Genomic DNA, 26,552 nt, shown 5'->3' with positions numbered 1-26,552 from the left:
TTACCCTGGCAGAGGGAAAAATTGAGTTACGACCAGAAGAAATTCTGCTGTTAAAAGCCAAGCTGGGGTTGGCATTCACTGATCTGCCCCTCATATCATGGTCTGCAAGGCACAGGGGACAGCAAAAGGCAATTACAGGAATATATAAGAAAGAAAGCCTCTTGGTCCCCTTCCAAAGAGACCTCAGCATTTCCTAGCAAAGGGCAATCTTCACCTGCAGCCAGACATCTCCCTGTTCTTCAGTCTCGCCAGCAAGATGAAACCTGAGAGCTTAATCCATGGTAAATTAAAAAAGTATGTGTTTTAGTTATTAATAAGAATATTCCAGGGAGTAGCAGAGTTTGTCCATATAAGCTGGCTAGGACAAAAACCTTAAACATTCTTGCATGTCCTAGTTCACAGCTGGGATGCCCACCTCTTCTGACAGAACTTGTTCTGGTAGCACAAGCTTTGTTCTTATTTCTCAATGAAAAAACAATTGGAATAATGAGATCACCATACTCTTTTATACATTTTTCCCTTTGCAGAAATCAAAGGGCAGATTTATGTTTTATTTCATACTGCACTCCTATTTGGAAAATAGGAAAGTCCTATTAAGCAGCCTCATGCTGCAGTAGGACTGAACACTATTCTCCCAGTGTGAACAGATCACATAGAGATTTTGATATCACAGGAATGGGTCATCTGAAGTTTCCTTGGTTCTGGATGTTGCAAGTAAACTGAAGCTTTCTGGGACCAGAGGAAGGGTGTTTGTTACCAAGGAAATTCAGCTGGTCCTTACAGTAACAGAAGATGGATTACATGAGCAGAACAAAACTTCTGGTTATGCCTAACCACAATAAATACCAGATGCTTCCAATACATTTCTGCTTCACCTCAGGGTGGAGTTCCCCAGTTTTCAGGACAATATGCCCTAGAAGTCCTTTAGACACCTAACTCCCAAGTAAAAGGAGGACAATAGAGGCCCAAAGAAATCTTTCTGTGAAAGCATTCATGTGAGGAGATACAAGTACCCCAGTTGAGTTTCATATTGTTGCAGGAGGAAAACAAAATATTTACATAGCCTTTACAATAATTAATCATTGAATAAGGAGTTATTTCCATAGAAAAACATTATATTGCCAAACATCTTTCACACAGATGAACATTAGAATTGTTTCTCCCTTGCATTTCAGGAATTAGTAAATAGTGCTGGGGCCAATTCCCAAACACAAGCTGATTTTAGCAGACCACCTTGTTTGGGACCAACCCAGAGTTACCAACAGATAAATATAATCCCTTAACTTATACACCACTGGTAATGTCTGACAAAATGCAAGTGTAAAACAAACTCGGGGTAGCACTTATACACCAAAGGCAAGGGCAGTCCTGGGATTTAGGGGCAGAAAAGTCTCTTCATTCCCAAATGGCAGATACATCAGTTTCTCCAATAAGGGGGTTCATTGCCAGGTTTAGAGCATGGACTAAGAACACATGACAGGATGCAGACACACATGCTGTGCCAGGCATTTGAACACAGAAGGCTGCAGACCCTGAGGGGAACAACACCATGAGCTACACTGTGAGATGCCTTAATTCCTTCTGTTCCTTGCATGGCCTGGAATCCCAAGCAGATTCATGAATTTCAGTCCACAATCTAGAAACAGAAGAGCTAATTGTAACACCAGCACATCAGTGCAGCCAAGCCCCTCACCAAACCTCTACTGGGGCTTCCTGTAACCGCAAAACTTATGCGTGCATTTCAAGCCATAGCCCTCACAGCAAGCCCAGCCCTTCCCTAGGGAAAGGGATGGGTGTTAAGGAGGAGATCTTAGGGAAGTTCTTTGCTAATCACACTTTCAGCTCCAGGAAAGTGTTCATGTCCTCCAGCAATCTTTTCAACAAAATTGCATCTGAATGCCAAAAATTAAGGAAATGAAAAATGACTAAAGAGCAAATTAAAATCCCATAGCATTTAATTGTGGAATCAACAAAACGTTGTGTTCCTGGAACAAGCACTGTGCCCCAGGCATCTCAGCAGCTGCAGCCCGGCACTGAGAGAGGCTGAGTCTCCTCAGCGTCCCACTGTCCCAGCCGAATGACAGCTGGGAGCACACGAGACTCAATGCAAAAATCCTGGTACATACCAGGGGTTCTCTCCTTCCTTTCCTTTTTAATGTTTGCAGCACTGTCTTGAATGTGACTAACTAGAACAACTGAAACAATGGATGTGGCTTCTGCAAAGCAGCACATAGTCAGAGAGGGGGTCACAGGGCTGGTGACTCAGTGGCTGCCCAGCATCACTGTTTCCCCCACACGTCCTTGCAGGCTGATCTGCTTATTAGGATACAACTACAGGCTGCCATGTGGTCTCTGTTTAATGGAAGCAGAGTCATGGTGCATTTACATATTCCTTTAAAAATTTAATTGATGGACACGCCTCCTTGCAAATCAATTTCAAGGAAATGTTAAAGCTACTTTCATGAGGGAAAAAAAAAGGTCAATTAATAAGGAAAATATAATTCAAAGTTAACACATTCATTCTGATATTAATATGATTTTTCTTAAGTTCTTACTGTATTATCACTATTGATAACATTGTGCTGAAAACTGTTTTCTTTCCTACACCAGAAAATCTGTTGGCTCCTCCCATCCGTTAAGTTTACAACAGTTTAGAAACTGCAGCTTTTGTGATGTGAAAAATCTAACAGCAAATTCCATCTGTGCTGAAAGACTATGAGTCTCTCTAAGGCTGCTCCAATGCCTGCAGTATCAAGAATTACTCAACCTGTCTGAATATGAGATATAGCCTTCTGAAATCTGTCAATAACAACTGGAAAATCTATTATGTCATTGGAAAAAAAAAAAGAAAATGTGGACTTGAGCAATGGGATTGCTTTGTACCCAAGTTTCCATATCACCTGTACTTTATTTTAATTACATTGAGCAACTAACTGCAATTTCCCACATCTCTGGTGAAAAAAAAAAAAAATTGTAGCTTTTATTCTGAAAAAAGAGATGCTCCACTCAGTTGCAAAAGCTGATCCAAGAGATGAGAAGGGACCCTATCTGATAAAACAGGTAAGTAATTGCAAGTATGACCAACTCAGTAAACACAGCATTACCCCCCCCGCCCCAGTTATACATACTGCATGCACTGAGCATTAAATATATTGGAGGCTGTGCATAATAATGAAGATACCAGTGCAGAAATACAATGCTGAACTAAGATTCCAAATTCCTCTGTTTCTGACTGCCAAGTGTCAGAAAAGTCAGAATAAAAATCAAAGCCAGCTCCAGAGAGGAGGAGCCACAGAAAATCAATATAATAAAAATAATTTGTCAAAACCCATGGAAACTGAAGTCCTGGAGATGTACAGGACTCTGCTGCAGACTTAAGTTTTATGGACATTTTCCCTTCTGGTCACAGGGCCCCAACTGTCTCAGGTCAAACCTACTGATAGGCCCATGGCTCCTGCTGAAAGTTCTGCCCATACGCTTGGCAGAAAAAGCACTTCATGGCCTCTGCAAAGCTGCCTCCAAAGCTCACTGGTGTAAGGTTACATTTTGACTTCTCCTTACTTGGAATATGACTGAAAATACCACTCGTTTTGGCAAGAAAACTGGAAGAGATTCAGGGTAATAGGGGTGAGCAGACCAGTTATTAGCATCTCAGCAGGAGCCGCTCAGGGATGCACTTCAGTCTCCACATACTTAAGAACTAAGACAGCTTCAGTCTTGCCTGAAATTTTTCTCCCCTCCCCATTCCCACAGGATTTATTTCACTCTTTGGTGAACAAGTACTGAGTTCAGGAAGCCAAGGAAAGTCAAACATACCATAGATGGGTACTAAGCAATCCTCCTTGAGGGTTTCTCTGCAAACCATAATCCCTACTTAAAAAAAAAGCACCCTCAAAAGACAAAACCCCACCCCAACACATAAAGCTCTCCCCTCCTCCTCAGTCTCCCTTTCAGCTACAGACTGCCTGGAAGCAGATATGATGCTTTGGGAATCATCATCCAGGCGATAGAGAAAGGATTGATGGACTATGTGTTGATTCCTACTGACTCAGTAACCCCTTCATGGAGTTCACAAGCTCACAGTTGGAGAAGGCAAGGCAAAGGAAGCTAATATATTAATTTACAGCATCTTTTACCTTCTTCTTTGCCATCTGCCTGCTCCAAATGGAACACATATGAGACTTCCATTAGAAGCTGACAGCTCTATATAAAGGTTATCAGGATTATTATCTAGCATTTCCTCTCCTGCACAGAGGGTATCCTGTGTTCAACAGATATTTTTCCCCTCTTTCCTCTCAGAGGGAGGTCCAAATGTGTGCTGTGGCAATTCCCTTTCATGTTTTAACTCTGCATTTATAAGTTATGATATAAAAGGATGTGCAGGCAGAGTCTTTCTCAAGTTTTCACTTCACACATGGATAGAAACGTCAAAAAGTTCACAAAGTAATCAAGTTTCTTAATGAAACTACAAAACACAGCAAGTTATATCTACTTTACCTCTTCTATTAAACTTATGGATACATCTATCTACACAAATATTTTTGTATGTATATACACCCAAACACAAGAGCTGTGGTCTCCATACAATTTCTGTTCATGCAATTACAATTCTGCATTCAAAACCAGACAGAATCCACAACAATCCTGCCAGAGTAAATGCAGTGCAACACAGAAATCAGAAGGTTGCAATGCACATGAACCGAGTCAGCCTGTTTGCCCTCAGTCGGTACCACTGTGGACACACTACACATTTGCTTCTGTTCTGCTGCTCATGGTTTGACATAAGAAAAACCCCGTCATTTAAGTTCCTTCTCTGGCCTGAATTTAAGGAATAACCTCCCAACCATTTAGGAAAGACACGGCACCCCTTTGCTTTCATGTAAGGCTGCCAGCTACTGAAGCAGCTCTCAGCTGGTGCAATCAGCGTGAGGGCTGCGGACGGAGCCCTGCTCGCTGGCAGCAGCCACCACCTGCCTCTCACCCACCACGGGCTGCCTGCAGGACCATCAGGGGGATTTCAACTGAGCCCTGTAAGCAGTTATGGAAGACATGGAATGAACTACTGGCAGTTAAAACACATCCTGTCCCACAGGGCCGAGCTACAGCAGTGTTTTCACACTGGTGTCCGAGCTCTATTTGAGCGCACGTTTAACAGTAACAAGCTCTTACCACAGGAAAACAGCAGCTCATAGGCAATGCATTTGAACTCTTTTCTGCCTTGTATTTCTCCATATAAATTTAAGTTGGTGAACATGAACAAACACATCTTTTGAAGCAAGGAAAGTAGAAAATGACCGCTTTCTCTTCATCACTTGCCACATGCAGCAGTGCCTCACAGCACAAGGTAGTGAAAGAGCCCTGGAGCATCCCCTCAGGTCTCATGGCAGGCCTGAGGGAAGTCAAAGCCCCACACAGAAGAAAGCTTTATGTAGGTAGTCACAAGCTCAAGACTAAACTTGCCTTCCCACAGGAGTTACCAAATCCTGTTGACCTTCGGTTAGCTCTCCAAGGGACATCTTCCAGATCTGTTCTTTTAACTTAATGCCAGCCTGTGCCACAATCAGACACACAGGCTTGTGAAACACCCACCACAAGTATCCCACGCACACTCCTCCTGACACAGCCACGGCAGGGTGAAGCTGGATACCTCACAGGGCACGTACTCACCCCTCCTTTGCCTCCAGCCCAGCAGCCCCCCCAGGCCCAGCCGCCATCCCGCAGCCTCCTGCAGCAACACAGCTCCCGAAGGACGCTCAGCCACTGATCACACGCACCAAATGTGCCGATTCCCCACTGCCAGGGCCCACCTGAACCTCATCAGGGCTCGCTGTCCTCGTTGCTCAGCCAGGTGTGCTGCCTCTCCTGCCTGCCTGGCTGCTGCTCGCCAGCTGGGGCACTTGCTCACACACTCCAGTGCCAGAGGTACAGCTGCGTGTCTGCAGACGGAGCTGCACGGGCTTTGCACATGCTCCAAAATGCCTGGAACCAGCAGAAATGAAACCAAGGCTTATCTTCCCTGACAGCATTTTGGGGGCTGATCGAAGAGAAAAAGAGGCCTAAAAAGTGAAGGTTACTTTACCACTTATTGCTCTGTGTGTTCTCCATGTGTTTTTCTTACATGTTTTATTTCAAACCATCGTCATGGGTGAAAAAAAGCCTTGTCAGCCCCATTTTTTCAGCTGGGGAAACAAGTAGTGGGAGGGAGGAAAAATTCTGTGGTGTGCAATAGGCTAGAGTAATCACAGAAATTACTCTAGAGAAAATAAACTAATGATCTTCAGAGAAATCTTGTATGGTGGACAACTAATTAAAAGTATTGCTCAAATGACCATACAGGTCCAGATCCAGTAGTTTGGGGTTTTTTCTCCCCTTGATCTATTGTTGTGAATTTTTCCCATGACAGCTGAAAATACCTGCCTTCTCATTTCCTGAACCAACCTGTTCAGACATGTAGGACTGGCTGTAAAAGGGCATGAAAGCAGTGCACCGCTGAACAAGCTGGATTGAGCACTAGGATGTACAGAATAAAACGTCATACAAGGTCATGCAGGTACTTTTAAAAATCTCATCCTGGCACAAAGCCTAGGACTCACTGATATCCAGGGGCTGTATTGCCATGCTCTCAATGGCACCAAAATGTCACAGGACAAATCACGTGAAACTACTCTTCAGTAAGAAAAACAGTTCTAAAACAAAGAAGATGCCAAATGACTGTGTGTGTGATCGCACACTCAGTTATGGTCTTTTGTGCCAGTGTGCACTGGTAATTCTTGCTTAGGGATTCATGGTGAAGGCAGCAGGAACACTGCTGCGCTTGAAGCTGCCAATACCCATACCCTGGTGGTATCAAAATCAACACACATTTTAGCAGTGCTTTTATATGAACCCCTTGCTGCATTTAAATGTGTTGCATTAGATATATTCTGCTGTTCCAATTTGAAAAACATGTATTTTATTACCATTTTAAGACTTTATATAGGATTTTATAGGGCACTATGTAAGCTGGCCTAACATTCTGCAAAAGAGTAATCCTTAACCCAGAACCACAGTCAGGAGCTTTACAAATGAATTTTCATTTCTTCATAAATTATTCTCTTCCAAGATTAGGAACACACAAGTAAATCACTGAGTTCACTCTGCTGATTTGCCACATTTTTCTGAACAGCAAACAAAAACATTTCTCTCTGGAAACTGAAATTTCAACAGCCATATTGGTTACCTTTATCCATGAATCAGAAACCTGAACTTAGTTTGGAAAAGGCACATCCATACTCATGCCTATATCCTTAATACATGTTTAGGTTACAATATTCCCTGTAAATATTGTGTGGCTCTATTTTTAGCTTATACACGTAGGCAATTCAAACCAGCTCATAATTAATCTTAATAAACAAAACATATGAAGAGTGGACAGACTGTGTTTGCGTGTGTGTAACTTGGGTATGTAGCTAAGGAGCTTAACCCCACAGCCACATCATGGGTCAGCAGCACTACCAAGCACAGAGCTCAGATTGTTCGTATTCAAGTTCACACTGGATCCCACAGCTACTTCTAGAGTAACTGGTTGTTTATTTAAATGAGTAAAATATTTCCTAAAAAAAAAATTATTAATGTTTCACATTCTTAGTTCCAATGCTTCATTTCCCAGCATCACACATGCATGGGTTACACAAACATAGACAGGGCCAGAAAAGCTTACTTCTTTTTGTATTGTCAAGACAGTTTGATTTGTTTCTTCTCCAAGGAACTTGGAAGCCTGTAAGAAGGAAAAGTGCTGTAAAATAAGAAAATAACCTTATGTGCAGAAGGAAAAAGAGCAAATAATAATGTTGGCCCTTCAGAGTCACTCCTTCTTGAGTTTGCACTGGATGAATGCTGCAATACAATTTTGTCACATTACCACAAGACTTTCTGATTTGGAGTAGGTGTAATGCACTACTGTGCCCACTGAAAAAACACCACAAGACTAACCTCCAGAATGTCCAGGAAAAGTCCAGAAAACCCACCAATCTTACTGCAATTCATAATACCTCCCTACGGTTCTAGGTACTTCAAGTAGAATGTGATCAGGTAGTAATGGCTGAAGATAACTAGATCCAAATAAGCTGCTATGTTTGGGTTCAGCATGGCTGGATCTCTGGATAGTCATTCCTTCATTGCACTTCTTTTGTTGTTGCTTTGGTTTCAGTGTTGTTTTTTGCTTTTGGGTGTATTTTGTTTGGTTTTTTTTTTTGTTTTTTTTTGTTTTTTTTTAGTTCAGGCTTATAATAAAATAGTTGTAGGCATGGATTTATGTGAGGGTTTTATTTTTATATTGAACTGGACATAGGACTTGTCACTTTCTTTTCTAGATCATTAGCTACTCACCACTGGTGGACAGCTTTCTAACTGACTGCAGAAGTCAGTGTATTGATATTACTACATAGAAATGCATATCTCGCCATGACTCTGCAGAAGAAAAGACAGTGCTCTAAACAAAGTAGTATGAGAGCATATCTCTGTCACCATTTCCACGTGTCTGTGCCATTGCTACAAAAAATGTATCACATGCTTTGTGTGTTGCAGAGGGACAACTGCAAAGGTATTAGGATTCGGTAATAGAAGCCTTAACTTCACCACAAGAAGTAAAACTTACCTCAGTCATCACAGATGGCAGAACTAGCAGTTTTAACTGTAATGAAACACATAAATCCTGATACCAGGTCAAGGTCCCCTGAGCTCACTTTTTTTCAAGTATGTAAAGAGATAAATTACCATGGAAGATTTACAGTGTATGTACTGGATCAGAGACCAAGCAAGAGATGCCACAGTAGAAGAACTGAAGGAGGTACCGTGGCTTCAGGAAGCCCTTCAGGAGCCCCATCTGCTCCATATGGCTTCAAACCCACAGGGGGTTAATACAGAATCACAGAATCTAGCTCCTCCACAGAGACAAAACTACGGAAGTGACTGTCTGCTTGTGGATATTTTAAACAAAAAAGAAAACATATGGCCTCTGGAGCTATGCTTGCTTTTTCTCCAGCTGGTATGACACAGGGAACAGATAGCCTGGGCCTACAACTAAATGCAAAAGCTTTATTCCAAGGAGCAATTAGGGAACAATCTAGGGAACATGCTGCAATTTTAAAAGTTCTGAGATTAGCAAATCAGAAACAAAAAAAAAGAGAATGCTCATGTATACTGTACATAAAAGCAATGTAATATAATTATACTGTATATGAAAGCAAAAAACTTAAAAGCACAAAATATCTTAGCTGTTTCTTACCTGTGTGACTAATATTTCTGCAAACTACTAAAGACAATTTAGAATTAAATAATTAAGCCCAGCCTCTTCTGTCACAGATGTTAATTTGTAATTCTACACATACACTAATAATGAGCAAAAATTAAAACTGAATAATGGCCTTAATTCAGAAGGCTGAAAAGAAAGATCAGTAATTTCATTTTTAAAATCATAATTTCTTAAAAAAATGTAACCATGTGGATTAAAACCACAGTTATATTAAATAAATAGTCAACGGCAGTCAAGATGCACATCTTTAAGTTCAAGTCTTGAAACACACTGATAAATACTTAAAAGTACAAACTCATTTGCTAGTCTGGGCCCAAATGCTGAGCCAGTGTGTGCAGACAAAGCCCACTGACTTCTGAACCCCTGCAGGAGTGCCTATGGCTTGTAGGGAGCTGGAATTGTGCACTCCCCAGGGACAGCAGTGCCAGGAGGGATCTTAAGAAGTCATCGAGTCCAACCTCTGCCAAAGGATGAATGTGCGTTAAACACTGCCAATGTATGAAATCTGATTTAACTTTTACACAAAAAACTTAAGTAAATGATTTTATAATGTTCTCAGAAATGTATTGCAGGGCTTTGCAAAGTTACCATCAGGATTATTTTCTCCTAATGCCTAATCTGAAGGTAAGCAATAACCTCTTGTCCTATGAATAGGGAATTTGGAGAACAAGGTTTGGGGTTCTTTTTATACTGTCTTCTCTGCAAAAGCATTTTACAAATGTGAATACTCCTTTAGTCCTTGCTCCTGCAGACTAAACATACCAAATTCTTTCATGTTTTACACGCAAAATAATGTTGTCTAGCACACTCATCTGTCTTGTCTCTCTCTCCACTGGACTCCTTCCAGTTAGACCCCAACCTCCCTCAAGTGTGGTGCCTGAAACCAGATACAGTACACCAGCTCAGACCTCATTAGAACTTATTAGGCCTAATTAGAGTAAAAGGTTATTTTGTGTGAATTTAATGGGGAATGTTTATTTATTCAGTCTAGTATTAAATTTGCTTTTTCACAAAAACATAACATTATTGACCCATGATTAACTTGCCACTCACTGGAATCTGCATGTCCTTTTTCCATAGAATTACAACGAGCCTGGTCTCCTCCAATCTCTTTCTGTTAATTACTTCAATTCAAGACTTTATATTTGCCCTTAATGAAGTAAATCCTACTTATGTCATGTAATTTCAGTAATTAATGTAAGTAACTTCTTGTTCTAATCTATTTCTCCAATATACTTTCAGCTTTTATCAGCAATAATTACTTGTAAATGAAGTATCTATTGCATAATCCAATTTATTTTATAAAGGATATCAATTAGCATAAAATTGATTTCAGGAAAGGCCTGCTTTTTACATCTTCCTAGGTGACAGTGAATTGTTAACAACAACCCTAAGTACAAATCACTCTTGTAGATTCTTTTAAACTGTGCTTCCTGCACTGGCTATGAAAACATCAAAAGCAGACTTTACCAACAGCCCCTTACCAAAATCACGATGTGTCACCTTTCCAGCTTCACCATTCACAAGCCAATTACTCTGTGTGAATCACAATCTTCTATCATAGAAGGAACTGCTACGATTAATCTTTCATGGTATTTTCCCTTTTCTCTGCGATTATGTATAAAAGAACCAAAGAACTCCTGAATTGAGAAAGACATATAGAAACTATTTTTTCCACAGGATGAACATTCAAAAAACAAATAAAATGCATATTTCAATTTGTGAAGATCTCCCTGTCTTTGCCAAAAAGCAGTCCACATTATCTTACACATCAAACAGATCAAGGAAACATATAGTTGTCCTTACTCAATTCTATGTTCTTTAACAGAAATGCCTACTTTGCATCTAGGTTAAGATCCTGAATTAAAAGCCAGTCAGAACTGGCCTCTCTTCTTCTACAGACTCTGGTGTATTCTGGATCACTCCAGCGGTGAATGGAAATTCTTTCCCTATCTGCTACATTTTATTGAAAACACTGTTGTCCAACACACTCAGAAGTAGTAGGTCTTTAGTAGTCTATTTTTATGTACAGGTTATGTTATATAGATGATATAAAAGGTTAGTGATGGACACATGCTGCACTAGGTTCTTCAAAGACACTCTGATGAAACCACATTAGGCAACTCTTCAAAGACAGAGAGCCAGACTTCACAAACTCGATGGAGGTCCTGATACAAATCCATTAAATATCACAGCTGTAATAGATTAATCTAAACCACTTTATTTAATTGGTCTTATCTTTAATATTGTACTTGATGTTACAAATAAATTAAAATATTTAATTTATAAAATTTTCACATTTCTTTGTAAAACCAACAATAGGTTTAAAGTAAAAAGAGTTTTGTTGCGGCAACAGCTTTGTTTAACTTCAACAGGATTGTAATATTTTAAGAGTAGAGAAATGCGTAAACATAAATATTCATTATTTTCTTCTGTACACATCTGTGTAAATTAGTTGATATAAATATAATTTACTATAGAAACATTTTTTGTTTGTTTATGCTACACACAGTTCTATGCTGGCATCACGTACTAGTTGATTCATCTTTCAAAGAGTGAGATTTATTCCTTTTGCATTCAAACCCCCAGTATGTCCATTGCCAGCAGTGGACTTCATGTTCAGAGAATCAGACTCACAGTGTCAGAAATCTAAAATTAAACTTCAGTACAAGATTATAAATAATCAAAATTGAATGTATTATTTTAATACCATAATTGCCAGACACTTAAAGGCCATGATCAAAGCCAACCAAAATCAATTACTATTTTTCCATTGACTTTGCTGAAATTTACCCGCAGTTTCCAGTCTCATTTTAGTTTTACAATTTTATTACAGCATGAAGAGTTAGAAGTACGTAGTATCAGAGCTTCAGTGTAAGAAGTAAGGCCTCTAAGTCTTTCTGGGCCTCTTTATCCTGAAAGAAACAGACAACCATGCATCAATTTAGAGAGGATAAATCCCTTCATTTGCCTAATACGTGCCTATCCACATTTCTTTACTAACAACAGACATAACACACAACTGCAACAGCCACAAAATGTAAAGACTGCATAGTAAGTTAATTTATCAGTGAATACAAAAATAAAGTTTGAAGTGAAAACAAGAGCCAGATGGCGTCCCTCCCTTTACAGCTCTGTTAAAGCACTTAAAATGTTCGCCCACAAATAGCCTTCTCAGCAGACCAGTAAGCCCTTCAGCTTGGGATATAATTTTTATTGGTGTACTTTGCATAGAATATTGCCTTGCCTTATACCTGATGTAAATCTTGCATCCTGACCACATGCAGTTTCTCCAAAGATGTTCTGTGATGTTTGCTAATGATTTATTATGCAACTAAGAAGAAAACATTGGGAAATATAATTAATGACATAGGTTAGATTGTGGTTTCTGTGCATACAGCCATACCTACCTGTAATAGGCTGACTGCACCCTCAGTATCTTCCAGACTGGGCTCTGCCTATGCTACTGGGCTCATAGCAGAGTGGGGCCAATGTGGGAGCAAGAGGAAGGTGACCTGCTGTGCTCAGAGCCAACACTACATTGTACTCCTAGGGCAGCAGGAAAAGGCTCCTTTTAGGCCAATGTTTTAAGTGCACAGTTTGCATGGGGCTTTAAACCTAAGCCAGGCCTAAGACTGTCTCACAGGTACCCAGAGACATATGTTTTGGCTATTCCATCTATAATCTGCTTGGAAAGGGGCACATGCATATAGGCATGTAACCACAGTACAAAAACTCCATTATTCTACTTATTTTTAAATGTCCCCTGGATATAATCTGCTTCCTTTAGCTGCTGCTGCAAAACTTCTAGCATGCAAAATGCACTTTGGTTTAAAATCACATTTCTAAAATGTCACCACCTCATGCCTGAAGGCTCATAAGGGTCCAAACACCCAACACATGTACCCATGGATATTTAACAGTGCACGTGAAAAGTGCCTGCACATCACTGATTTTGTTTAAGTATTTCTAATGACAGGGACCAGTAATGATAATGCCACAGGAAATTCTGAAGAAAAATACTGCGGACAGTCAGTGAAGTAATCACTAGATTTCAGGATCACTTCATTACTCAATCAACCAAAGAGCTGGAACAAAATACAGAACATTTTAGAATATATTTTATGGGTGAAGAAATTCCTGCTTCTCTTTATTTTGGTTAGTTGTCTATAATGTCATGGAGGAACAGAGAAGAATATTGAGATGATAGAAACCATATGCCAGACATGTCAAACTACATCATATTATTGGTCTGGATTAAGGCATTAATACATTAGCTGGACACTTCTCTTGGAGTTACTGCCTTACTCCTACTGGCAACAATAGGCTAAACTATCTGCCTAATCATTTATCAGAGGCCTTTAAAGGCACACACTGCAAAGCCAGCAAGCTCTTGCCAAAATACTCTAACAGAAGGAAATATCATACAGCATTGAGCACCCCTTAAACTCCACGTCACTACAGGCTGTCTGGAGCACCAGGCCATTGCTTTCAACAAAAATTGAAAACCTCAAAATTTTCCCTTAATTCAGGGAAAATACACTCTTTCTGTACTGACTATGGTCAACTAGTGAAAATGATTCTAAACTCCATTAAATAAAAAAAGTAAAAAGCCAGATATTGTCCCGTGCTAATAAGAAACGGAAAATTGTATCTGGTATCTTAATTGTATCTGGTTGTACTCTTATGACATTTTTCTAAGTTGAAAATTATAAAGGTGCAGGTTTTCTCATATCTGAATAGTGTTCAGCATTTAATGAGTTGATGGGATTCTCTACTCATTTTGCAGGATACAGCATTTTAAAAATAAATCTCCAAACTTTGGATAGTTGTCTCTTTAGAAGTAAAGCATTATATTGGGCAATGAGCTGTACAAGTTGCAAAGGTCTAGAAAACATTGGGCAATATTCCCTGGATCTTCCTCTGGGCTTAGGAAAAAGAATGGAACAAACCCCAAGATTGTTCTAAGAACTGTCTGGAGAAGAAACTGCAAACGTGCAAAGCGTTCTATCTCTGGTTTGCCAGTTCTAAACAGGACTACATCAGTTAAAGCAGGAATTATTGTTGCAAACTGCTTAACGGGTTGCATTAATTGAGCCAGCAGCTTCCAGTCAATAAGAACTCATATGGCAAAAGCATTGAAAAAAATCAGTAATGGCATTAAAAACAAAGCTGAGAATGGTCAGTGAAGGGAACTATTATGTCACCTTTGGAGAGAGTCCTTCCAGACCAAGAGGTGTGTTGTGCTAAAAGGAGAGAGAAGCCACAACTGTGTTCAGTGTACTAGTTTCTGGTTTTAAGGGTGAAAACTTCATTATTGCCCAAAGCCTGGCTGCTAATGGAAAGAAAAAGCTATAAATCCTGTCTTGGGCCAACTCTCTTCCTTGTTGGTTTCTGGGTCTGTGACTTTCTGAAAATGAATAATAAGGTCAGATTTTACTTTTTTTTTTCTTTTTTCTTTTTTTCTTTTTTTTTTCTTCTTTCCAGACAGCAGGGTTTCTCTTTTAGAGCGTGGCAAGCAGAAGAATGCAATATACTAGCATCAGTCCCATTTGTTCACCCTGAGGCTTAGTTCAGCACTGACTGAATAGCCATTTTCAACCTCATCTTTCTATTGTCAAGGCTTACATTTATTAAACACTCCTTATATCATTTTCAGAGTTGAATATGAGTTCAAAATGTTCTGCAAACTGCTACACAAAATGTATTCAAATTACAGGGTCAGGAACTGTATTTTGCCTTATTCCTATTTTGTTGCTTTACGTTTATGTTTCATCATTCACAGGGGATATGCACAGGAAAAAAAAGACCTGGGAGCCCAGGGACTGAACAAGGGGAGAGAGGGAGTTGAAAACAAGGGCAAGAAGGAAGAGAGAGCTGGTGGGAAAAAGGGAATGTTGGCTTAACTGGAAGTAGTCCACATTTTGACAGTTCATTTTTGCTGAAAAAAATGTACTGATACATATACATGGAGAGTTACACATATAAATCTGCATGTAAAAATTAAATGGTAATTAAAGCCAAGTCAGAAAGATAATGATTTTACCTTCCATCTCTGCTAATTATTTCCTTATGTGCTAATACACTCAACCCAGGCACTGCACATGTGTGTACTTGTTGACAAAGTCCCAACTGTCAACAGAGAACGATACAGCCCCATGACCACAACCAAAATGGTTACACCAGCCAATGAAAACATAATTGTGTGCAACCACTGCCAAATCCCAAGCTGACATGCATCCTGTAGGGTTTCACTGAAGTCAGTAGGGCAGCATGGTATATTCAATGAGCTGGACTGCAAGGGTGGTCCAAAGCTGTACTCTGATACACAGTAACAGCAATGAGGTGCTGAGAGACACTCCTGCTTTTGGGTACAGCTGTATCATTCCCTCACAGCTCCAGGAGAAATTCTGGACTGTAGCAGAAGAGACTCCCAAACATGCCCAAGGGTTGTTAGAGAGCAACAGATCTTGTGGACAGTATAAATCATACAAAGCTAAATGCTATCCTATCCCTTTTTGGTTTCCTGACAGACTCTCACAGATGCTGTGACTGTAGCGTGCACTAACAATTGTATAATACCATGAGTTTTCTCCTTTGATATTTGTAACACATCAATGCCACCATCCACGTGCCACCTTCTACATGACTGATGTATGTCACAAGCTGGTGCATTCTATGTTCTTTCATATTATCACTATCTTCTCTGGGAATTAACCATAACTTCTCAAGGCTTTTAGGATCAAGGCAAGCACAGCTTTAAAATATGCAGCTGTCAATAATTACAGATTTTTGGATATTACTTCAGGTAGAGGGAAAATACCCTTTCACACCCAGAAGAATACTAATAAATAGTTCAGAACATTCAAGGACTACTGTTGAAAAATTACAAAACAGCAGAATACAATTCAGAATAGTTAGTAGTCATGTAAAATTTTAATTGGCTAGTTCTTTCCTGACTTGAAAGACTACATTTTCACCTATGATCTGATTTTCTTTGACTACTGTATACAATGTGGAGCATTTGGTGTTAAAGACACTCTACTCTTTCTGTCTGGCTGCTGCCTCTCCCATGATGGGACCTACAGCTTTTCTTTCTGCACTGTCATTGCTGAAACAGCCTGAACACAATCATACCCAGTAACAGCCCCCTCAGATAGCTGCCTGTCAAGGCTTTCCTTCACCCTGTATACTGCCTCCAAGACAATATATTTCAAAATCCCATGAGTTTGACTTGGCCCAGCTACTCCACAAAAATTCAAAATGGGTTTTTGCCAATTGATTTTGTAATCCTGGAGTGTACCACCACCCCTGTGAATACTTCTTCCACTCTGCCCCTGCATCATGAGAATGCCAGTGGAGGAGACACACTCCATACTTTGGAGAACTGGCTGCTGACCATTCTTGCTGGACTAAGAACTATGATAAAACTGTGTTGGCTTTGATAGGATGTTAAAACAAATACTGTTTGATAGTCAGTTTCATCATAAATATAATAAGCTTGGTATTTATCAGGATAAACTTCATCCTTATGTATGAAACTGTGACACCACAAAAAATATCTTCATCACTTTTTTGAATCATTTTCAGAGAGAGAAAATAAATAAGTAGACAATGCAAACAAACCTTTTTTCAAGGACTTCAAAAACATGCAGCTAGAAAATTGATCTGATCACTAAGATGGAGAAAAATAGACTATTCTTTGAAGTGCAAAATAATATAAAATATGGAGAGTCTCAAATTATTTTAGCAACTCTTTCACAAATGTCTCACTTTCCCCTAGAATTTTAGTTTGAAATTTGATTTCTTTATAATGAGTTTTTAAAAAGTGTATTCCCTCAGTTTGAATTGGTCACATCATTGTATACAAAACCACTAATTAAGGAATAGTTTTTTTAAGCACACTCAAAAAATATTTTAGCTTTGACTTGGTGGTAGCTATTAGGAAATTCTTGTTCAACCCTACAAACAGTACTAGCAGGAAAACAATAGCCTAGAATTTAAAATGAACACAAATCTGAACACTTCCATTATTTTTCAATTGAAACATCATTGATTTTTGCTGGCCATTTGGAGGACAAATGTGCAAAAATGTCTAAAGCAACAAATATTCTCTGAAAAGCGTGACATTTTATATTGAGCTGAAGATGTGGAAAAAAAATATTCTGGTTGATGAGAAAACAAAACCACTTTTATAAGGTTAGCCCAAATTACTCAGTTTCAATTGGTAGTTTTTTTCAAAAACAAGTAATAATTTGTAACCTTCACTTTAAAAGCAAGAGTAAATTACTTTTTTCTCCTCAAAATCTTACTTAGAAGGACAGATTACAATAGCAGCTTCAAATAAGATCTGTTGGAATATCACAACAAGGTCTGCTCATAGGTCCAATCCGTGGCTGCTGGAGTGGATATTTCTTGGAAAAACTTGAAAATCCAGATAGACAAATGGTCTGTTGGAATGGAACAGCTGACGGGTGATGAAATTTATACTCTGAGCTCTCTTCCATCCCTCTGCAATTCCCACATTTTTCCTTATAGACAATATTAAAAATGCAATTAATAGCCAGGGAAATCAATTATGGTGTTGTACAAAAAAGTGTAAGAAAACTGTATGAGCATGAGTTGTCCTCAGCAGCTGCATTCTTGTGTAAAAATTCAGCTATTGTTGCTGCTTATTATTACATTTATCACCTCCTCCACGTGAGTTTCAGATGTCACTGAGGCTGAAGGCAGAGTCTTTAACAAGTCTCTGCTTCCTGCCATTCTACACCTGTAAGAAGTGAATGTCATAATCATGAATTTCTGTAAAATCTAAATCTCTCCCACTTGTTAATTTCAATTCTGAATTGCCAGCATTTCTAATTAATGAGAAGGATGGAGGCACAAAATCACCAATAATTTCGTAAAACACTTTCTTAGCTTTGGGGAAGTTTTTGTCTACATTTTAAGTAAGACTTTCAGCAACTCAGTGCAAATAGATTTCCTTTGCATTTTTCCTGTTTTCCTATCTTCATCTCTTCGAAGACTATACTTTTTGTAACACAACTGCTACTTTTGAGATTCATTTTTTAAAAAAATGTAGTAGAGACTAGAACCTTGAAATTTTAATCTCTGCTAGACTGTTAACTCCTTTGTGGTGAGCTTACTGGTCCTACAAGCACAGAGTTCATTGTCATGCTCATACTTGTCTCCAGACACAAGAAAAAACAGTTCTGTGACTATTATACTTTATAATTCTACATTGAGACTTGAAATTCTACAAGTTCCAGCCTTGAAAACTTACAACAATCTTTATTATAAACAACAAACTAGGGTCTTATTCCCCTTACAAGCAAAGGACCATGTGCTTAACCATACACACACCCCCACACACACCTCCCCACCTGTTCTGTCTTTCTGTATGCAAGACAGACACTCATTATTTCAAAATTAAATTACATTTTTATTTTCAAATTAAAAAAAGTAATTTTTTTCCACCACAATAGTCCACCACATCTGCTTTCAAGGGCCCTTCATATAGTCACAGTCAGCAAGGCTTTGAGCACACTACAAAGTAATGAGTCTCAGTAAGGGTAATGCAACATCCTCTAGATGAACAGAGCAGCTGTTAAGCACTTAACAATAACTCACAGCAGCCCTGAACATTGGGATCTCTTTTACTGAAGGGGCAAATGTTTCCCAGGACCCTGAGGTTATCCACCTGGGTAGCAACCAGAGAAAAACTGGACAATTTCATATCCCATGCACCTCCAGCAGTGAAGTACCACTCTACACTATTTATGGCAAGGAAGGACTCTATGATTCATTGGAGGTTTTTTGTTTAGAAAGGATAGAGAAAGGTCTTTAAAGTTGCCCTGTAATATCAGCTATGTTTTTCCAGATGTAATTTGAATCAAATCTCACATATTTCCTTTTAAAATAAAAAGAATGCATAGACTGATAAGTTAAAAATGTGCCAAACTATTTTTAAAAACTGTCCTCTTTTAAAAAAATCCTCCTGTAACTCTTAATTTACAGAACTCAGTCTATCAGAACTTGTTTCTTTTTTTGTAATTTCTGTGTATCCTTTTTAAGATTCAGCATAGGTTTGAAACAGGCCATCTGATTTTTTTTTCCTTTCACAAGAATTAGCTATGTTTGGAAGCCCCTTTTACCCTTTGAATTAAAACAAACTATAAATGGTAGAACAGATGCACAGAAGGGCTATTTGGATGTGACATAACACTCAAGACAAAAATAATATCACTTAACTCGAAACATTATGTGAAATGAATCCTAGAAAACGTGTCAAAGAAGTGTCCTGAGTTACAGCAGCTGAGAATTTGACCTGAGGATTAAAATGAGCTCTGGGATACTTTACTGATGCCGAGCACCTCTGGTTCCCAGAAGTCACTGGAAACTGTGGATGCTCAGAAGCAATAAAAAGTAAACCATTGTCTATGATAATTTTTCTGCAGGATGATTTTTATCATGAAATACTATACATTTCCTCAACATGGCACCTTTCCAGCAACTTTGTCTCTCAGTCTGCTCCTGATTTTATGCCTTTATACAAATACATGTTTCTCACTAGAAGCCAACATTTAAAAACAATAAAGGAGTTCCCCTGCTTGAAGAAAGAGAAAACTCATATGACAAACTATGATTACACTTGGGAATGATGGGTTTCACATGACTGTGACAAAACACCCCACTGCTGACAACCTTGAGATCCTGAGCTGTGGCAAATGGAAAGAAATCCTCACACTGCTGCTGACCTGTGCTTTTTTTTCAGACCACGAACCCCATCTTTTACAGGGCTGCAGTCAATTCAGGCACTAATAAAGTGCATATTAGCATCTGTTTATTACTCTCTCCCCAATGCCTCTTCAGTCTTATTACAGTCTCTTCCCCCTCTTGAACTAATCTCACTAAATGTTATTCCTACAAACAGCTCCAAGCCCTGAACCACTTCACTTCCAACACATTTTCCCAAAAATCAGTAACAGTCTTTCTGTAACACAATAACCAAAACAACATGTAATATTTGAATTCAGATGGGATTTGAGGTAACAGTCAGCAATGGCAGAGTTCATGTTCCAGATCTCCATTTCACAGTAATTTCTTTCAGTGTGCACTTGGATTTTTTTACCCTGTGCTGAGTGCTTGGTTGTTTTTTAAAAAATTGAATTACATACTACTGCCCTAATGCCATATCCTTCTGGACTATTTTTTTTTCTAAATTTAACTCAAAACACATCACAAGTAAACAAGACAAAGGAGACAAATCTGTGATATAGAATTAGTCAAAACAGGAGAGGTTAAATCATCTTGTCCTCTTCAGATGGACAAAAGATTTTTTGGGCCCATTTGACACTCGCTCTTCTGATTATACAAATCAGTGTAATTCTTATTCTCATCACCACCCTGCTTGCCAGAATACATACACCTATCCCTCAGATTTCTTTTGAATTCCTGCTCTCACCTCAGGGTTCCTTCTCCTTCTCAGGTCTGCTGATACTTCAGAAATGTGATGGGATATTAAACAGATAATTTATAGCAGCCTTTCCTATGTTCGGTAATAGGCAAGCTGAAGGTATATTTTAACAGTAAGTAAAGAATAAAGAGAATTAAATCATTGTTAATGTCATATCAGTATCAATACATATTTAAAGAAACACTGAACTTAAGCAATGATTACTTAATTTATGATTGGTACATACTATAACTGGGGTCAAAAATTAGGCCACCCAGGAGCAGTGGCTGGTGAGGCATGCAGGGGTCTTTCTTCCCAGCAGGAACACTTGACATAGACATGTTAGTGCTCCACACACAGCATTTATTGTCATTCAAGTTACAGAGTTATTTAATGGTCTTTTTCCTTAACTTCAAAGAATTAAATGGGATGGGGCCAATTCCTCTCAGGAATCACCTCTCTTTCTCCACACCACATCTGCTGTGCTCAGAGGGGGTCCCTTAGGCTGAAAAAGCTCAGGTTTGAACTCGTCACGCTCTAGGATGGTAAGATGTTTCCAGTCATAGGTCAGTCATGGAACTTGCTTCTACATGAGATCAGACACAGTAAATCTTCTTGCCATGACTTGGTTTATATTTGAGAAATTAAACAGCTCAAAATCTCACAAATATTTGTAGAAATTTTTGTGTCCACATACCAGAAATGCTCTAATGGGCCTAAAATACTGTATTGGGCCTCGAGAGGAATCTAGTAATCTCTTAGAACAAACTCTAGGCCAGCAGATATGACTTGAAGAACTGTGCCTCCTTAACTGCCCTGTGGTTGAAGACAAAGCCAATCTTGAATAATTAATCTGCCTGTGATGTAGTTAACATACTGCCCTTGACAAGAATCACCAACCAGAGGCTTTCAGGAGCAGAGACAGAGACTGTAGGACAAAAATCCAGAGTGCTTTCAACTGAGAAAAACATAGGTCTGGGGCAAAATTTCAGCACAGGTAGTGACACACTCAACTGCTTATGCTCAAGATGACCTAATGAAGTGGGTTGAATTACAAAGAGTACAATTCAATTTCTGATACAGACAAGTCCCTGACAGTTCCCCAAAGAAAGATTTTTTTTAAAGCTGTTGATACAGACAACTGTAATGAGCCAACCTAGAGTGGAGGAAAAAGGAATGTTCTGTGTTCAGAGGAAAAACTGAAACATTATGTTGTTACCGGCAGTGCAATAATGGATGCCAAAGACAAGAGAGCAGTCACAAGGGAACAAGTTATCACTCTCAATACCCACCTCATTAGTAACTGAGAGAATTGACAGTGCAGAATCACAACACTTCAGTGCATTGTTTTTCTGGCCAAGATCTTTATAGCACTGAAAAGAAAAAACATTTTGTTTCCAATCAGACCACTGCAAGAACACCAGAGTCTACAAATCATTATTTTTAAAAGAACTTGGTTACCTTTGCCAAATACACGTAATTGCATTTGGAATATCCTGGATGCATTTCTTCTGCCTAAATAACAAAAAAACAGGAAAGAAAATAGACATGACACTTGCGTGATGAGATTTATGCGGTCAGTGTAACATTTTTAGTAATGCACTACATTTCCTCAAACATCAGACTGAATCATCACTACTCTGTGTAATGCAATCTGTTTAGTAGCACTTAAAAAAAAAAACCAAAAAAAAAAAAACCAAAAAAATACAAAACTCAAACCCTAAACCAGGCACATGAGATGCTGACAGTGAACACAGAAAATGTTCTGTGTACTGCTTGCTCTCCTCTCTCCCCAAGCACTCTGTAAAGATCTAGGGTCATTCTGTACAAGATCTATTGGATTCAGTCACTTACAGGATAGGCTTAAAGATACCACTGTCTATAGATTATTAACATTTATTTAATAAAGAAATAGGAAAGCAACCAACCATTCACACTTTGTGTAATGAGTAAAGAACTGTGTTTATCAATTTTACAATTATTTCCCTTCCCCAGTCTCTTATCTTCTAGCTCTGGGTTCACCTTTCTTTTCAAATTATCATCTTCTGAAAAGTTAAGGTAATTAAAAAAGTTTAATAATGTCTTTTTTTTTTTTTTTTTTAATCAAGACTATAGAAGCTTGCAAGATGAGTAAGACTCTTACTAATTATCTACTAACAAAGAAGAAGCTTTTAATTAAAGAAAGCTATTGGGAAGGGAAAATTACATCAGTGAAATTTATAGTAGCTGTAATCTTTGGACCAAAACAATGCTGCTTTACCACAACTGTGTAGAATCAAACAACTGAAAAACAAACCTAAACAGTTGTCTTTTAGACAGTAATTTGATTTTTGTTGCTGAAGATGACTTAAAACCACAGTTACTCTGCAGCCCACCACAAAATGCCCTGAAGCTAAAGTGAATGTTTCAAATTATTTCTACCACTTTTGGAATTTGACCTTCAAGATAAAATCTCTTAAACTGGGAAGCTGGTAATGTATTGTACTTTTCAAAATTCAGGAGATCATTCAATCTTTAAATAGAAAGATCTATTTAACAGAGAAAAGAAGCACTTTTTATAGTGAGGAAAAGATGCCTGTCCAATTTTTTTTGAAAAACTTTCTGAAAATAATTGTAATGCTAGAAATTTATGCTTTGAAAACAGTCATGTGAAAAGTTTGCATGCTTTTGAGCTCCAGAAGCAGAAATGATTCATATGGAAAGCAATAAAAGATAGATTTATTTTATTCATGTGGTGTTTTCTCATAACTGTGTTCAAATAGAAGAATGCCTAGGAATATGGACCTATATGACAGAGCTTTCTTCTCTACTTCACTACAAAAGCCATTTCATCTCCACAAGTAGAGAAAGGCTTCTACTGAAATTCAATGGAAAAAAGTTTCAGATCAGACAAAAGAAAACTATCAGAATGTCAAAGTTTTCCTTGCCTATGTCAACTCTCTTGCAGAAACAGGCAAATCAGCAATTATCACTATGGTTCATCTGTTTCAGCAGCATATGTAACTAATCTATATCCATATCACATTCAATTCAATAACTATTAACCATGGCAATTAATTGGAGAATTTCCTGAAACTAAATAAAGAAAAGAGAGGTGTTAACCACTCATGTCCAAACTAATTTTAAAAGTGAAAAGAAAAAAAAAAATTAATAGAAAGCTCAGTGGTATTTAGAGGAGCCCTGAATTTATAGCTACTGAACATGGTCCGTTGAACAGACATCTTGACAATACTCACATATAACATCTGGTAAACAGCAACACAGGAAAACTCTTGGCTAGGACTTACCTTAAGGAAATTCTGCAATGCTTCTTCTACTGTTGAAGTTGGTGGAGTCCCAAAGAGAGCAGCAGCTACTTTCTTTTCAAGCCAAGACAACTGAGCTACCTAGAATAAAAAAAAAAAAAAAAAAAAAAAGAAAGAAAGAAAGAAAGAAAGAAAGAAAGATTTCTTTAGAGTTGCTTCTCAGTTTTGCAGTAAATACTGTCTTTTGTATTGTACTACCTATACAACATACTTTGGAAAAGAACCTGTAAAGGAATGCATTATAGTGTCAAGTTTGGCCAGCTCAAAGCAGTCTTTGGATTTTAGAGTCATATGATGAAACACCAACATCCTCAATATAAGGTTACTTCCATGTGCAAAGCTTAAAGTACATTTTAGGTTTCATAGCATCTTGCCTTTTTTAAAAACCTAAGACTAGAAATATTGCTTGAAACTTGCTAAGGTTTTCATGAGATAGACAGCTTTGCATGACAATCTATGCATTTGACTACTTTCTTACATTATGAATAGCTGTTGCTGCAGTAAAAATGTGGTTTTGAAGCTTGTATAACAAGTTCATTTATTACACAGAAGCTGGTGACAACCAGTGTTAAGAAATAGACTTCATTTTTAGCTCTTCCTATCTGACAAATAACACTTGTCAATGACCTCTTCTAATTTCAGGAATATGAGCTGCTATAAAAGCACTTTAGGGAATAATCATATTGCTACACAATGCACATTATTTCTTCCCTTACGTACCCTGACACCCGACAGAAACTGCCTTGGTTACTGCCATAAGGTATTTGGCTCTATCACCCAATCCTCACATCTCTAGCAAAGGATGGAGTTGCTAAGAAATACAATGTGAAAGAAGAGCCTGTTTAAGTAGAGGAGTGAAGCCACTTTCCTTTGGACACTTCTACCACACCTTTTTTCTTTTGTAAAGAAAAGCCAGGATTTTTTTCCTTCACATGAGTATTTGAACCACAGCACTGATGGCTCCTGTCACAGAGCAGATGAGTCAAAAAATGGCCAAAAACAAGGTTCTGGCCTGATCTATGCAGAGGCAACACAGAGAAGAGGCACACACAGGCAAAGAAAGAGAGCCTCTCATCAGAGACTTGGAGAGAGATATGAATCACACAGGAACATCTCTTTTTCAGAAGGAGCTGCAATTCAAATAACAAAGTTCAGCCTTGAACTCAAGTCTCTCCTACTACTACAAAATTTAAAATGGTTTTGCTTGGTTTTAGATTATTCCTGCCTCATTCCCTGGCTTTTCAATATCTGCAGGGCTGTTGCTGCTCCCCCTACCAGCTCCACCTATATCCAGCAATTATGCAGGAGATGTCAGATAATAATTGTAAAATACAAGAATCCACTCTCTCATAATTACCCACAGCTACCAACCAGAATGCTTCTCCTTTTAAGACATCAAGTTCTACCTACTTCTTGTTGCAAATGAAAAATACCATTGCAAAGACCAGAAATACAGGTCAGCATGCAGCAGGAAAACGCACAGGGTCATGTTTTCTCATCTGGCCCCAATGTCTCTAACCACATAAGAGCAGCATTGCGTGGAGACAGAAGGCATCCTGTTCAAGTCTTGCTAGCTGCTCAGCAGGGTCCCAAAGCCTTATTTGTTACATGTTGTCAGTAAGTGTCTCACACCCAAGAAATAAATTATAACCCAGAGAGAAACAATATTACAAAAATAAAGCTTTTGTTTTCATTGTCTTTCACATATCTCACCTTTGAAGCTTCTTCTGAGAACATAAAATGTTTTTTACAAAACCTCTCCAGCAATCATGGAGTTCTTACTCATTGTCAACAAGATGTGTTGTCCCTGCAGTGCTTTCCCATTGTGTTACAAAGTGCAACATGCTGCTTAAAACTTCTAATTGTAGGTATAGATATAATTTCCTTCCCCATTTAATTTCTCTCACTGTTGCATAGTTTCTGAGACATATTCTGCAAGAGTTATTAAAAGCATTTTTGCCAAAGTGCTGTTTTTTTCATGTCAATCTACTGTTGACTTGTTCTCTCTTCTCTTGGATGAGGAAGGGGGTTTCTATATTTCTAGGTCCATCACATCAAGAAGGAGGAAGAGAGGGGGTAAAAATAAAGGGAATGTGCTATATTGTTCTCTGCAAAAGCACGCAACACCCTGGAGATACACACTGCACAGATACAATTACCACAGTCATGTCTGCTGTTATGCAATAATGAGGAAACAAAATTGCAGTTTTTCCATGTGGAGTTATAATTAACTATTGAAAACACAAGTTCTTCCTGGCAGTTACTTTATTTTCTTATGAGATTTAATCAGAACTGATTTGCTGAGGTTTTAGTCTTTGTTTTGTCTGGCTTGGGTGCTGCTCTGCACTACTCAAATTTCTAAAAAGCCCAAACATATATGCAGTTGGCCATTTTTATTTCACCATTCCCATCAAGCTAAAACAATGTTTAAAAGTGAAATGCATGTAAGCACATGCACATTTCACACAAAACCACCCACATTGAAAGGAGGTTGTAGCAA

General features: G+C 38.5%; 1 protein-coding gene across 3 annotated transcripts in view; it reads right to left on the bottom strand.

Moving 5' to 3' along the window:
- Positions 1-11,972: 11,972 nt before the first annotated feature.
- RMDN2 (regulator of microtubule dynamics 2) overlaps positions 11,973-26,552 on the bottom strand; it is a 46,786-nt gene continuing 32,206 nt past the window's right edge. For all 3 annotated transcript variants that reach the window (XM_053973021.1, XM_053973024.1, XM_053973022.1), the window contains exons 8-11: positions 24,035-24,133; positions 22,209-22,262; positions 22,040-22,120; positions 11,973-12,207 (exon numbers count right to left, since the gene is read on the bottom strand). In XM_053973021.1, the coding sequence (XP_053828996.1) occupies positions 12,154-12,207; positions 22,040-22,120; positions 22,209-22,262; positions 24,035-24,133 (288 nt within the window). In that variant the 3' untranslated portion in view covers positions 11,973-12,153. The remainder of the gene's footprint in view (positions 12,208-22,039; positions 22,121-22,208; positions 22,263-24,034; positions 24,134-26,552) is intronic.

The sequence above is a fragment of the Vidua macroura genome, chromosome 3 (genome assembly GCF_024509145.1).
Source record: "Vidua macroura isolate BioBank_ID:100142 chromosome 3, ASM2450914v1, whole genome shotgun sequence".
Lineage (NCBI taxonomy): Eukaryota > Metazoa > Chordata > Aves > Passeriformes > Viduidae > Vidua > Vidua macroura.
This window is presented reverse-complemented; position numbering and strand designations above follow the sequence as displayed.